Source organism: Ochotona curzoniae, unplaced genomic scaffold, assembly GCF_017591425.1.
Source record: "Ochotona curzoniae isolate NIBS_2020 unplaced genomic scaffold, NIBS_Ocur_1.0 scaffold_274, whole genome shotgun sequence".
Taxonomy (NCBI): domain Eukaryota; kingdom Metazoa; phylum Chordata; class Mammalia; order Lagomorpha; family Ochotonidae; genus Ochotona; species Ochotona curzoniae.
The window spans coordinates 13,655,369-13,669,619 of record NW_024467101.1 but is presented as its reverse complement, the minus strand read 5'-3'; the positions used below and the strand labels follow the sequence as shown (position 1 = coordinate 13,669,619).

General features: G+C 45.5%; 1 protein-coding gene across 4 annotated transcripts in view; it reads right to left on the bottom strand.

Moving 5' to 3' along the window:
- Nucleotides 1-14,251, bottom strand: part of CIT (citron rho-interacting serine/threonine kinase) — a 164,456-nt gene that overhangs the window by 110,445 nt on the left and 39,760 nt on the right. For all 4 annotated transcript variants that reach the window (XM_041003643.1, XM_041003646.1, XM_041003642.1 and 1 more), the window contains 2 exons: nt 12,818-13,021; nt 9,928-10,081 (listed from right to left, as the gene is read on the bottom strand). In XM_041003643.1, coding sequence (XP_040859577.1) covers nt 9,928-10,081; nt 12,818-13,021 — 358 coding nt within the window. The remainder of the gene's footprint in view (nt 1-9,927; nt 10,082-12,817; nt 13,022-14,251) is intronic.

Sequence of the window (14,251 nt, the reverse complement as noted above, 5' to 3'; positions counted from 1 at the left end):
ACTGAGCAACTCATGAAAATCAGGGGGGCACAATCAGAGACTGTTGGAGAGCCACAGTCACTGCATCATGGGGCTCATTTGCGGGAAGCCCACTAGAGAAGCTCCTCAAAGCTCAGTCAGTACCCAGAAAACCTGGGAAAATTGCCTATCCTAGACGGAAGCTCCTGTAACTGTCAATATTCTTTTTGCATTGGCCACTAGGAGGCCGAGTCCCAAATCATCCAACTTGTAGTAAGGCAGCAGGAACTCCTTTCTATTTTCAACCCTGATTGTTTCCCTGACTCTCCTTTCCCCCAGGTTTCTGCATTTATTCATTTTTAGATTCTTAATATAGTAATTACCTCTAGCATAAGCTGTGAACAATTTACCTTAGTATAAAGTAGAACATTACACATCTTTAAACTTCCTATTTGAGAAAGGGAAAAAGAAATGGGAAGAGAGAAAGAGAGAGAAATGGAAGGAGGGAGGGAAGAGAAGAAGGTGGGAGAGAGAAAGAGAGAAATATCCCATCTTGCTGGCTCATTTGCCAAATGGCTGGGAGCCCAGGAGCCAGGAACTCCATCCAGGTCTCCCAGGTGGGTAGCAGAATCCCAGCTATTTGAGCCATCACCTGCTGCCTCCCGCGATGCGTGTTAGCAAGAAGCTAGAATTGGGAGCCAAGCCAAGACTTAAACTCAGACACTCGAATATGGGATGCGGGTATCCCAAGAGGCATCTTAACCACTGCGCCAAGCACCCGCCCCCTTAACATCTCTGCATATAGCTTCTAAATTCACACTGGAGGGGGGAAGTCCTATCACCCTAATTCATAAGCATTTAGCTCTTTTTAGCCTATTTTCTCCTATCAGTGACTTACCCTCTAAAAACAGAACAGCTCTCAGGAGAGACATAAATATTTGCCTGCACGACCCATAAGTGACTCTATGCACTACTGTCTTTATTGTTCCTTTTTTCACATTGTAGCAGGTGGTGTCACATGATCCTGCTCTAGAAAACGGAACTTCTACCATCATGACAGCGTCCCTCCCCCTCTCCCCTGCTCATACCCCCAACACAGCTCTTCTCCACTGCCCCTCTTGCTCCTACCCCCTGATGGAACTGAATGTCTGATAAGAAGACACATTCAAGGGCCAACCCAGCCCAACACAGAAGTGTTTTTGACCACTCTCCTCCACAAGAAAACCATAACATGACCAGACACCTGCCCAAATGACAGGCACTACTCGCCCCCCCAAAATCAGCAGCCTTGTGAAAGCCCCAAAACAAAGGAACATCTCTAAAATGATGCTAAAGGAAGATTCCTAAAACAAACCAACAGAAAACTAAAGTTAAAACAGAAGATGTCATTTTCAATTGAGCTAAAGAGTGTTGTCCATCAGACATCAACAGCAGAGCAGCAAATTCAAAAAATGAATATGGTCATGTCTTACAAAGACTTTTCCTTTGTTTATTCCAGGGATGCAGGAAACAAATCTGCCAGTTAAAAAACCTGCATAGTGCAAAACAGAATAAAGATATTGCTGTGTCTGTAGGCTTTTAGTTTATATGGTGTTTATATCAGCATAGAACATTCTGAAAGTTACAAAAGAAACTGACAACTGCCATTCCCTTGAGGAAAGGGGGTTGGGGGAGGAACGGGAAGGAGATGTCTTTCCCTGTAACATAAAATTGAAATGTCAGGGAGACCTGAGATCAACTCCCACTGCTGCCAACCCCTTGGTCCACAGCCTTAGTCAAAGAGGCTCACCTCTGCAGCCCTCAGCATCCATCTTCATTTGCACAGCGGGGCTAATTACAGCACCTACCTCAAAGTGGTCTGGGAGGAGTTAGTGGGGCAACAATGTGCCTAACATGCTTTGTAGAGCCCTAGGCACACAGCAGGTGTTCAACAACAGCACAGGCAATAATACTGCACACTCACAAAGAGCACTGAATCCATCCAGCCTTCGTTCAAAATAATCATGGGAAATCAGTAACACAAGAGGCAGGGGAGACGTGAAAAAGCCATTTTGCTATCAGCCAGTAGAGATGAAGTCAAATCAGACTAGGAAGGATGTAAAGTTTGAGACAAAAAGATTCAAATTCCTCCAAAGTAAAGCCTGAAATCCAATAGTTCCAAGCAGTGCTACCCACCCCTGGGAGTCCTTAGCCAAAAGGCAGCTTGCCCCAAACCCAGAGCCCAGGAGACAAAACAAGGGAGACCCACGAGGATGGACCAGAAGCTTCCAGCTGTCATTTCCTCCTCTCGCAGCCCTTCACCGCCATGCCTGTGAACAGGCATCACCTGGGGATCTTATTAAACTGCAGATCTCTAACAAGCTCCAGGGTGATGTAAATGCTGCCGGTCCGCAGACCACACTCTGAGGAGCAAGGTCCCATCGACCCTAGAAAACATCTTGACTGCTGCTTAGCCGGGGCAGCCTCGAGGCCTTCTGACAGCACGTTCCCTCTCCTGGGAATAACCCAACTAATTCTAAGCTGACAACTCCCACTTGCAGTGAAATCCACCCCCGGGACCCTTGGCGATGTCTGGAGACGTTTTTGGTTGTTGCAGCTGCAGGAGGAAGGGTATGACTTCCATCTACAGATGAAGGTCAAGGATGGTGCTAGACATCTTGCAGCTCAAGCAACAGATGCTTAGGCCCTGAGCTCCACTGAGTCTGAGCCCCATTCACACTTGCTCCTTGATGGAGCCACAGCACCTAACACAGCACTTGGGAATACCAGAGACACTCAAGCATCAGAATACGTCCTGTGGCTTCAGAAGTTACGACAAGTCTTGAGGCTTTTAAACAGACCCAGGAGTTATTCTCCAGTGTGACACTGTTTATTGACAAAACGAGTATCATAGGGAGCTGGCACTGTGGTGTAGCCAGTAAAGCCACTGCTTGCAACACTGGCATCCCATATGGGAGCTGCTAAATGTGCCTGGCTGATCTACATCCAATCCAGCTCTAGGGCCTGCAAACGGCCCAGAAAAGTAGTAGAAACTCCCCGGGTATTTGGATCCCTGCCACTCACGTGGGAGACCTGGATGAAATAAGAATTACAGAAGCGCGTATTTTCCATTTGCTGTTTCACACCCCAAATGGCTGCAACAGCCAGAGCTGGGCACATCCAAAGCCAGTAGCCAGAAGCTTCTTCCAGGTACCCCAAACGACAGCAGAGGCCCAGGGCTGCTTTCCCAAGCCACAGGCAGGGAGCTGAATGAGAAGTGGAACAGCCAGACCCAGAATCAGCACCCATATGGGATGCCAGCACAGCAGGGGAGGGATTACCCTGATATGCCAGCACATCAGCCCCAATAAATGTTTTTATAAATAAATAAACATCACAAACAATACTATTAGTAGCAATCACTTACACAAAAACATTTATGATGTTGTAGAAAGCAAATGGGCTTCAGAGTCACACAGAATTTAGCCCCAATCTCTCCTGTTCACTTGCTGCATGACCTTGAACAAAGTACCACAACGTGCACATCTATAAAATTGTCACCATCCTTGTATCCGACGGAACTGCTCTGCAGTGGCATATGAGGATATGCTGGCATAGAACAGATGCCCCAACCGATACTTCCTGTCATACTAATGGGCTAAAGCAAGTAGCTCAGTAAATGATTATTCACTGATTACTGTATGTAGTTATTTCTACATACAAATTTATGTATTCATTTCATGTAAAGCCAGGAAAGTCTGGATTGTCTCTCCTTTAGGCCAAAAGCCATTATCTCTCAGGCTCATTGAGCAAGTACAAGATGCTGTACTTGTGCTTCACCTTGGTCATTCAAGACCAGGTAGTGATTAATGGTCAGCAGTAACAGAAATGACACTGAGTCGGGAGGGAAGGACCTTCGTGTGTCATCAGCATGGAACAAGCACTCACTGGCCACAGCAGCCAGATGGAACGAACTCCCTGCCCACAAATGCGTGAACCTGAATACTCAGAACAATGCTGCAGGAAGTTGTGCCTTTCTGAGAATGGTGAAAAGGAGATGGCTTGAGAGGAACAAAGGCCATGTCATCAGTGGCCAGAAATACGGGTTCTCTAGAGTCCTTCAGTGTTCCAGGCGAGGACATGTGATCAGCCCTCACCTTACGGGATACTCACGGCTGAGACATGCTGGTCTCACCAGTGCTAGTGATGTCTGATGCCTTCAGAGGGAGCTGGCTAAAGAACATGATGGAAAGACAGCATACAATGCAGAACTCTCCCATTAATAAGAGTAGGAATGTGATGCCACCCACAGTAGATGTGACACCAGAAGCACGGAAAAGGGGGTTCTGATTGGTTTTGGCCTCCAAGATGCCTGGAATAGTCAGGTTGGATACAATCAAAATCTCACACAGCAATTGCACAGTCCAAGTCAGCTGGTCTACTAGCAAAATCCCTGCTGAAACCTGGATAGCAGCCGTGAAAATGATGAGTAATTTTAAGCAGCCGAAAACCCTTGTATGAAGCTGTGAGTGAAATGTTAGAATAATGGGTGGGGCCGGCACTGTGCCATAACAGGTTACGCCTCTGCCTGTGCTGCCAGCATCCCAAATAGGCACCAGTTTAAGTCCCAGATGTTCCACTTCCCATCTAGCTCCCTACTAATGTGCCTGAGAAGGTAGCAGAGGATGGCCCAAAGCCTTGGGATCCTGAACCCGCAATGGGAGACCTAGAAGAAGATCCTGGCTCCTGGCTGAGGACTGGCCCAGCTCTAGCCATTGCAGCCACTGGAAAGTGCACTAGCACATGGAAGATCACTCTCTTTCCTTCTCTCTGTTGTAATTCTGCCTTTCAAAATGAATAAATAAATGTTGAAAAAAAAAAGAAGAAGAAGGGGCACCCAATCACCTACAAGTATGGCAGGAACCCAGCACACAGCCCTGACTTGCTGTCCTTGTATGAGTCAGAGCCTTGGCCCACAGGATGCAGCCCACAGTAACTTCTCCACCTGATCTCAGGGACAAAGTCAAGGGATGCTGCTCTCAGTAGCCACACCCAGCTGTCACACACAAATTTACCAAGGCCTAGACCCTGCACGGTAGCCTAGTCCATTATTCTAACATTTCAAAGTGAGGCTAAAGCCCTCACCTTACACATGCCAGGATCCTATATGGGCACCGATTCTAATCCCGACAGCCTGGCTTCCCATCCAGCTCCCTGCTTGTGGCCTGGGAAAGCTGTCGAAAAAGGCCCAAAGCCTTGGGAGTCTGCACCCACGTGGGAAACCCGGAAAAAGCTCTGGGCTCCTGGCTTCAGATCGGCTCAGGACCAGCCATCACAGCCACTTGGGAAGTGAATTATTGGACGGAAGATCTTCCTCTTTCTCTCCTCCTCTCTGTATATCTGACTTTCCAATAAAAATAAATAAATCTTAAAAATTTTTTTTTTTACCAAGGTCCACCTTACATTGCATGAATGCATCCTGCCAGGACCACCTCTTGCGTTAGCTAGCTGTAGAAAATTACTACCTGCTGAGTTGAACAGTACCTCCTTCATTAGCTACAACAAGGAAAAGAATAAGGGGTTGAAACAGCAGAGAGGCTAATGCTGCTTTCACCAACAGACAGTCTCATATTGTTCAGAGTAGAAATATTCCACTGCCTGGAACCACATGGTACTATTTAAGCAGCAACCATGAACTTGGACAACTCAGTGACTTCAAGTGTTTGGGCTGCCAAAAATCACTCAACATGTGCTTATGAAAAGTGTGACTGGACAAAGGCATAATTTATCGTAGCATTACATTGTAAGAAAAGAGGCTCAAATAATAGAGTTCAATCAAGTTTTCAATGATAAAGACTCTCAGTTGATTGTAAATTATGGGGATCATGTGTGGGTGAAAAACAGGAAAACTTGCCAGGCAACCCTTAATTAATACTGCACCTCTTGGCAGATCAGGAATGCCAGATAATCACAAGGCATTAGCTTTCATGGGCATGCAGGGCACAGTTGCAGGAAACTACCTAAAAGGATCTTAGCAGGACTAGTCCCATCAAGACTAAACCCCAACATCAATATGGTACCCTGGAATGACTCCAGCAATATGGCACCTGGAGAAGAAAGGGACATGAGGAGACGAGCATTTAAACAGGCAGGTAAGCTACCTATTGGTATGTCTGCACCCATATGGGTACCTGGGATAGAGTTCTGACTCTGCTTTCTGCTCACGTGCACCTGGGAGGCAACAAGTGATGGCTCAAGTAACTGGGTCCCTGCCACTTACATGGGATACCTGCCTTGCATTTATGTTTCCTAGCTGCAGACTTTGGGGAGTGAATCAGTTGACTTAAGCACATTATCTGTGTGTTTGTGTGTGTGTGTGTGTGTGTGTGTGTCCCTCTCTGTATCCTACTCTTCAAATTATAGGCAGAAAAAAAGAAGTAATGAATTAGGAAACTGCTGAAATTCAAATACGTCTTAAGTTTAGTTAACAGTTACTGACCAGTGTTAACCTTAATTTTAGACTAAGGTGACACCGTTAACAGGTGAGACTGACTCGGGAAAAGGGTGAGCAGAGATTCCCTCTCTGAATGAGTGCTATAACAATCTAAAATTATTTCAAAATAAAGCACTTACTAAAATTAAAAGAAAAAATATTTAGGGCAAATGCATTTTGTGTGTCTTCACAGCCACTATATTGAGAGTCGGGAGTCCACAGAAACCAATGATGTGTTTAGGAACTAGAATTCTGCTAGGAGAGAATTCCCTGGGATAAATGGGGCCAGGAGCATCAAGGAGGGCATGCTACGTGGAAACTAGGCACACAGCCATGGACAACGTGAACAACGTGGAGGCCCCGTGTGTGACTATGACTGAGATGACCAGCACATCACAAGGCCAACTCTGCCCAAAGAGGGACAGCAGGCACTACTCTACTCAGATGCGTGGTATCTGCTGCCACTGTATCTGAAAAAGGATCCACGTCCCCACTTCATGTCAATGTCAAATCACCTAGGAGACAAGTTAAAGACACTAAGAGGAAGGAAACGTAGTACCATTTGTAGTGCTTAGGAGGTGTGCCACATTGGAGCCCTGGGGTGTGCCCTCATCAGGCAGCTCTCTCAGGAGGACTGGGCCTGTAAGCCTGAGTAAGGCCCAGCCAGTATCCATCCCATTGCTTCTTGTCTCGCAGCACGGCCCATCCTCTCGATCTTACCCTATGAACCTCCAAAATCGTGTGCCACAATGCACCTCTCTCTTTTCTAAGTGGCTTCCCTTGGGTCTTCCTTCATGGTAACCAAAAGCTAATTAATACAACAGAAAAATAGCTAGAGTTATAATTCCAGTAAACTTAAAATCAGTCAACAGCCTGAAAGGAGAAATTAGACAAAATCTGGGAGTCTGACGAACAATTGGACCTCCATATCTGTAAATTCCATATCCATGAGGTTCAAGAAACTGCGTACTAAAATCTTTTGCTATCATTCCCTAAATAATATAGTACAACAACTCTTTCTATAGTTTTTACAGTGGGTTAGGTAATATAAGTAATCTAGAGATGATTTAAAACACATAGGAGAACTGGGTAGTTTATATGCAAATACTAAATCATTTTATCTTTTTTTTAAGATTTATTTATTTATTGGAAAGTCAGATATACAGAGAGGAGGAAAGACAGAGAGGAAGATCTTCTGTCCGATGATTCACTCCCCAAGTGAGCGCAATAGCCGATGCTATGCTGGTCCGAAGCCAGGAGCCAGGAACTTCTTCCGGGTATCCCACGTGGGTGCAGGATCCCAAAGCTTTAGGCCATCCTTGACTGCTTTCCCAGGCCACAAGCAGGGAGCCGGATGGGAAGTGGAGCTGCCGGGATTAGAACCAGTGCCCATATGGGATCCTGGCGAGTTCAAGGTGAGGACTTTAGCCGCTAGGCCATGCCGCCGGGCCCTATCTTTATTTTTTTTTTTAAAGATTTATTTGTTTTTATTGGAAAGGCAGATACACAGAGAAGAGAGGAGAGACAGAGAGGAAGATCTTCCATCCAATGGTTTACTTCCCAAGTGGCCACAACAGCTAGAGCTCAGCCAATCTGAACCCAGGAGCCTCTTCTGGGTCTCCCACACAGGTGCAGGGTCCTAAGGCTTTGGGCCATCCTCAACTCCTTTCCCAGGCCACAAGCAGGGAGCTGGATGGGAAGTGGGGCTGCCAGGATTAGAACCCATACCCATATGGGATCCTAGCACATTCAAGGCAAGGATTTTAACTGCTACGCTATCGTGCCAGGCCCCTTTATAAGGAACTTCAATATCCTTGAATTTGGTATTCCTGAAATGCAAAAACCAATTCCCCCATGGACAGTAAGGGTTCACTGTAATACTAAAAACAACATCAGAGTTTACCAAAACACAAAATAAAGTCACTCTGGTAATTAATTACCATTCGCTGACTTAAGGGGAGATAGACCGTGAGGCATAATCAGCACATTCATGCATTGAAAAAACTAGCTGCTTATTCAAGATGATTACAGAGATAAAAAGGCAAAGCAAGAAAAAAAAAGGTACTTGAATAACATCTAAAGGAAATTCTATCAAGCCTTTTAAAAAGCATAAAAAGGGAGAACGTACTGAAAATCTATTACTGAAAAGGCCTGAACCCCGGGGAAGATGGAGACCTACAAAAATCAGAAAAACAAGACAGTGTGGGGCTATCAGAAGAACAATGTTGACCCAGAATGGCTTAGGGTAGGGGTAGCCTACCGACATATCTCGGCAGCAGGCCAAGAAAACCATCAAAGTGGCTTGTGGCCACACAGCACTGGCCCCTTACCACATACTCACACTCATGTCCCTGCCAAAGGCACACAGGATTCCAACCACAACCCAGGCCTCCTAGAAGCCCAGTTTTGACATACAAAAATGCGTTCTGGTGATGGGCGTTTAGCCCAGCAGTTAAGATACACCATGGGACACCTACATCCCTCATCAGGAGGCCTTGTTTGAGGCCAAGTTCCACTTCTGGTTCCGGCTTCCTGCTAATGCAGATCCTAAGAGGCACCAGGACAAGGCCTAAGTGCTTGGCAGTTTGCCACATGGGGGAGATCTGGGCTGAGCTCCTAGTTTCTGGTTTTATGTGCATTTAGACAGTGAATTAGCAGATATGGGAGCAGATATGAGATCACGAGCTCTCTATCTTTACCTTCCAGTTCAATAAATAAAAATGAAAAACAAAATTGAGTTCCATTTCCTCACCTCTCCCATCAACATAACTGAAAAAACGGGTCCACTGCTTTTCTACTGGCTCTGGTCCCTGCCGTTCTCCAACGAGTGATTAGACTGTATTCAATCAACAGCACATTCAAAAACAAAAATGGTTCACGTGAACAAAAAAACTGTAAAAACCACCAAGTTGTAAACCAAAGGGCATTTCTGCTTTGTTGATAAGAAGTCGGGTCTTTGTTTTTAATGAAGTAACTCAGTCCACGCTAATTGACTTCAGAGTGACGTGTGAAAGAATCCATTGTACATCTGCAGCACGGATTCCACATGCTTGTGAGCAGAGACACGTGTTACAGAAGCAAGCAAAACAATACAGTGAGGCACCTGTGGTTTTACAGCAGCCTTGGTCAGGAACATTCTAAGATACTGCCCAGCCCCGATCTTCCTCCTAACACGTGAATGGAATTCTGACATTCCATTTTCTCCAGTTTTTTCTGGAAAGAAACCACCAAACCTAAAAGCTCCGCCATCCTGCACTTCTAATGCACTGCCAGACCACATGGGAAAGGCCGCATAAACACGGAGTTGAGTCAAGCTCCCACTTCTGTGCAATTTTAACGTTCAAAGATAGTTACATTACTAGCCTTTTCCATCCTCCTGTGGATAATCAAAATCTTTATGCAATTTTCCTCAGCTTCTCTAGGCCCACGTAATTACTGATTGCTCCTAAGTACTTCTTAATACCGACGCCAGAATGTAAGGGGCAGGTTCGACTTACACTCGCGGATGTTATTCCAGTCAATTTTAGAGAAGAATGGATGGCAGCAAAGACCTTCGAACTTCAGTCTCTCTTTCTGACCACACAGCAAACTTTGAATCAGATCAAGAAATTCACTGCTGACTTTGGGTTCATCTGGAAACTTCAAAAACCGCTGTTTCAAATGAAGGGAAGGTAGGAGAGAGAAAGGGGAGGGAGGAGAGGAGAGGGAAGGGAGGGGGACAAAGAGGGAAAGAAAATACAAAAGGAAGGAAGAAATGAAACACAATCATTATTTCCTTAGTGGTAATTCAGCTTGTCATGTTCCAAAGTTAACTATTTCTCACATATGCAAGTTTCTTTAGTTTCCTTTTTAAAGACACAAGTTCTGTGTCCTCTTTACTTTGGACCAAAGGCATGTTCCTGAAATAAATGGCCTGTGTACATCAATAGGCCGAGTTCACGGCTGACCCCTGCTCCCCTCTCCTGGTGCATCTCGCTGGGCTCCCACTGCTCTCTGCTGTCCAACAATGATGAGCTATTTAAAGCTTCCTGAACAAGCCGCGCTGTTCTCTTCCCTCTGCCTAGCTTGCCCTCCCCACCCACTCAGCCTGCCCTGGCTACATTTTCTGCCCCATCACTGCCTTGTGCAAGCTCTCTCTGTATCCTGCTTCGGTAAAGGCACAAGGCACGGGGACTTGTGCGTGATGACGGAAAAAGATGGGAGAGAGGGCCTTCTCCTTCTGGTTCATGGCTACAAACCGGGTTCCATGCAGTATCACTCAAACTGCTGAATGACTGAATCTAGATGAAAGAAAGAAATCGGCCCCAAGGGTCACCTAAAAGGAAACTGTAAATGAAGGAAAGACTGAGGAATAACACATAGCAGGGGTATACATTTAGTATAGTGGTTAAGATGCTGCTCAGGATACCAGCATGCCGCGTTCCAGTGCCTGCCTCAAGTCCTGACTCGGCTCTCTATCCCAGCCTCCAGCTAATGTGCACCCCACGAGGCAGCAGGCAGCTCAAGTGCTTATGTCCCTGCATCCCACACAGCAGGCTCAGGTCAAGGTCTGGGCTACTGGCCCACTCCCAACTGTTGCAGGCATTTGGAGAGTGAACCAGTAAATAGGAGATATCTCTCCATCTCTATCCCTTTTTGTCTTTCAAATAAATATTTTTTAAGAAGAATAACAAATATAGTGTGTATATGTATGTGCATACATTCTATATTAGGCACTCCAGAAAGGTGGGACTGGGTGAGATATTAAAACCTAGAAACTAAGTTCTCTTTTCCCTTTTGGTTGAAACTAAACAACATGTATTTATCATATCCTTAAGAAACAAGCTTAATATAGTAGCAAGTATAGTTATTAGAAAGTGGCTCAACTTCATATATGAATACATACATACATACACACACATCACGTCACATACACAAACATGCTACCATATCTAAAATTCAATTCCACTGCCTAGCGCAGTGGCTCAGCAAGCTCATCCTCCACTTTCAGCATCCCATATGGGTGCTGATCTAGTTCCCTGAAAAGCAGAAGAGGATGGCTCAAGTACTTGGGACCCTGCACCTACATGAGAGACCCAGAAGAAGCTCCTGGCTCCTAGATTTGGACTGGCTCCATTTCAGCCATTTAAAGCTGTTTAGGGAGAGAACTAGCAGATGGAAGACCTCTCTCCCTTTCTCTCTCCTTCTCTCTGCAACTCTCCCTTTCAAATCTGCTTTTCAAAGAAAAATGAGTAAACTTAAAAAAAATTGTACTACTATATCGAACTGTTAGTACTAAGAAGCAATATAGGGCCCGGCGCGGTGGCGCAGTGGTTAAGGTCCTCGCCTTGCACGCCCAGGATCCCATATGGGTGCCGGTTCTATCCTGGCAGCCCTGCTTCCCATCCAGCTCCCTGCCTGTGGCCTGGGAAAGCAGTCAAGGATGGTCCAAAGCTTTGGGAACCTGCACCCGCGTGGGAGACCCGGAAGAGGCTCCTGGCTTCGGATCGGCATAACATCGACCGTTGTGCTCACTTGGGGAGTGAATCATCGGACAGAAGATCTTCCTCTCTGTCTCTCCTCTCTGTATATCCGCCTTTCCAACAAAAAAATAATAAAAATAAATCTTTAAAAAAAAAAAGAAGCAATATAATGTAAAATCAAGAGAATGGATTTCAGAACCAAATAGTCTGTGTTATTTTGGAAAAGTTATTTAACCTTTCTGTATTATATTTTCAATATATCTATAAATTAGAATAATAATGCAACCGTTTCTACCTTACAGGATAATATGAAGATCAAATTAATAAACTGTATTCCATCAATCCTAGACTCAGATTTATTCACATTCAATAGCAGTGAAATCAAACATATTTTTATAATAAAGGATCATACATTAATTGGCAGCAGAGTGCAGTCGTACAACTTGACTAGCAGCTGAGATTCAACGAACTACAATTAGTGATGTTTGAAATAGCTTTTGGCACAAAAGCAAGTGCTAAGTAAGTATTTTATTATTATTTTCCAGTGAAATACTGTTGGTTTATATATAATCATTCATTCATACAACTTTCTTAATTTTTTAAGATTGTTTTCTCATTTTATTTATTTGAAATGCAGAGAAAGAGATACACACAGAGAGAGATCTGTGGTACACTGGTTCACCCCCCGCAAATACAACAGCCCAGGCTGGACCAGACCCAAGCCTGAAGCCTGAAAGTCAAATCCAGTCTCCTGTGTGAGTGGTGGGTCTCCAGGCACTTGAGCCAACATCAGCCGCCGTGACACAGCAGCGCCAGGACTTGTACCCAGGCATCTCTCTGATACAGGATGCTGGCATACCAGGTACTATACCAAATTCCCATCCCCATTCACACCATCTTTAAGCATCTACTGATGGCTCCTTACCTGGAAATTCATGATGTTGTTGAAGGTCCTGGCTGAGGTGCCCTCCGTGAATGGGGACCTCCCATAAACCATCTCATAGGCGATGACACCCACTGACCACCAGTCGCAGTCCAGGCTGTAGGAGCCTTTCCCGTCCCCGTTCATCACAGTTAGCATTTCAGGAGCCATGTAATCAGGGGTCCCAATTGGGAGTTTGGCATTCACCTAGAAAACCATCGATACAACGAAGACAGCAAACTTTCAATTAGCCTCGAGTAGGTTGCCAACGGCGGCAGTTGAGACACAGGCTGACCTGCTGCTGATTGCCATGCTCCCAGGCACTTAAACCTCTTGTCAAGTGGCACACTGACAGGAAATGCAAACGCTGTCCTAATCAAAAAGAAAGGAAGAGAGAAAGAAGGCAAAGGGCCGAGAGCTGAGGACTGGCACACAAATGGTCTGGACGATGCCGTCCATAGACAAGTGACTGATAGGACAGGATTTCTCTCATGGAAACAGCAGAGTGTTTATCAACTCTGAAGATGGATGCAGCAGAGCAATCTAACTGTCACTGGAAAACCGGCAGCCGTCTGGTGACGTGCTCTTACATACCTGCATCACATATCACATTTAAAAACCTCGGTAACCCATATCCCTTCCTTGGGCCACCCACAGCGCAAAACATGACAAGTGGCTTCTTCTGGGGCCAAATATTAATGAGTTCATTTTCCTCTGATCCTCCCGCACTGTTCAGAAACCCAGGGCTCTCCAATCCAGGGGTGCCCAAGCACCTGACCTTGGCAAAGAAACGCAGGATGTAGGAGGCCTTTTCAGTTAGGAAGCTCAAAGTATTGCACTTAAACGACTGTCCTTTTTCCCTGACAATTGTCCTTCTGACCGCTCCCATGTTTAAATGCCCTGTGTTTCTTGAAATCATGCTGATGAAAGCAAAGGACATTTCCTGCCCCCTCAGTCTCACCCCCAACCCACTAGGCAACGTAGCCAGCTGACAGCCCCTTTGGTCTTCAAAACTGTTTTGAAGTTTCCCTGAGCCATGAAACCTAACTGTAACGATCACCTCTTCCACCTGCCTCCCTACTGTAGTCATATATCATGTTGACCAGCTGTTCCATAATCTCACATCATAAACCATGAGGCAGCATATGCATTGCGTAAACAATGTTCTTCACGTTAAAGGATGGTAAGTGCCCTGGAGGAAGCCAAGAGAGTGAGCAGATCTGGCCACAGACCTTGAAGGCTGAGCCTTATAAAGCAAGAAAGCAGATTTTCTTTGCTTCAATTGAACTAGGAATGCAGGAAGAAATGGATAGTTCAGACAGCACACTGCCAGGGATGAAGCTGAATAAAGCTTTTCCAGTCCACAATCTGGACGTCATCATTTCTCTGGCCAAGACTCTCTCAGGAGAAGAAATAAGGTTTTCTCTCATTTTCCTC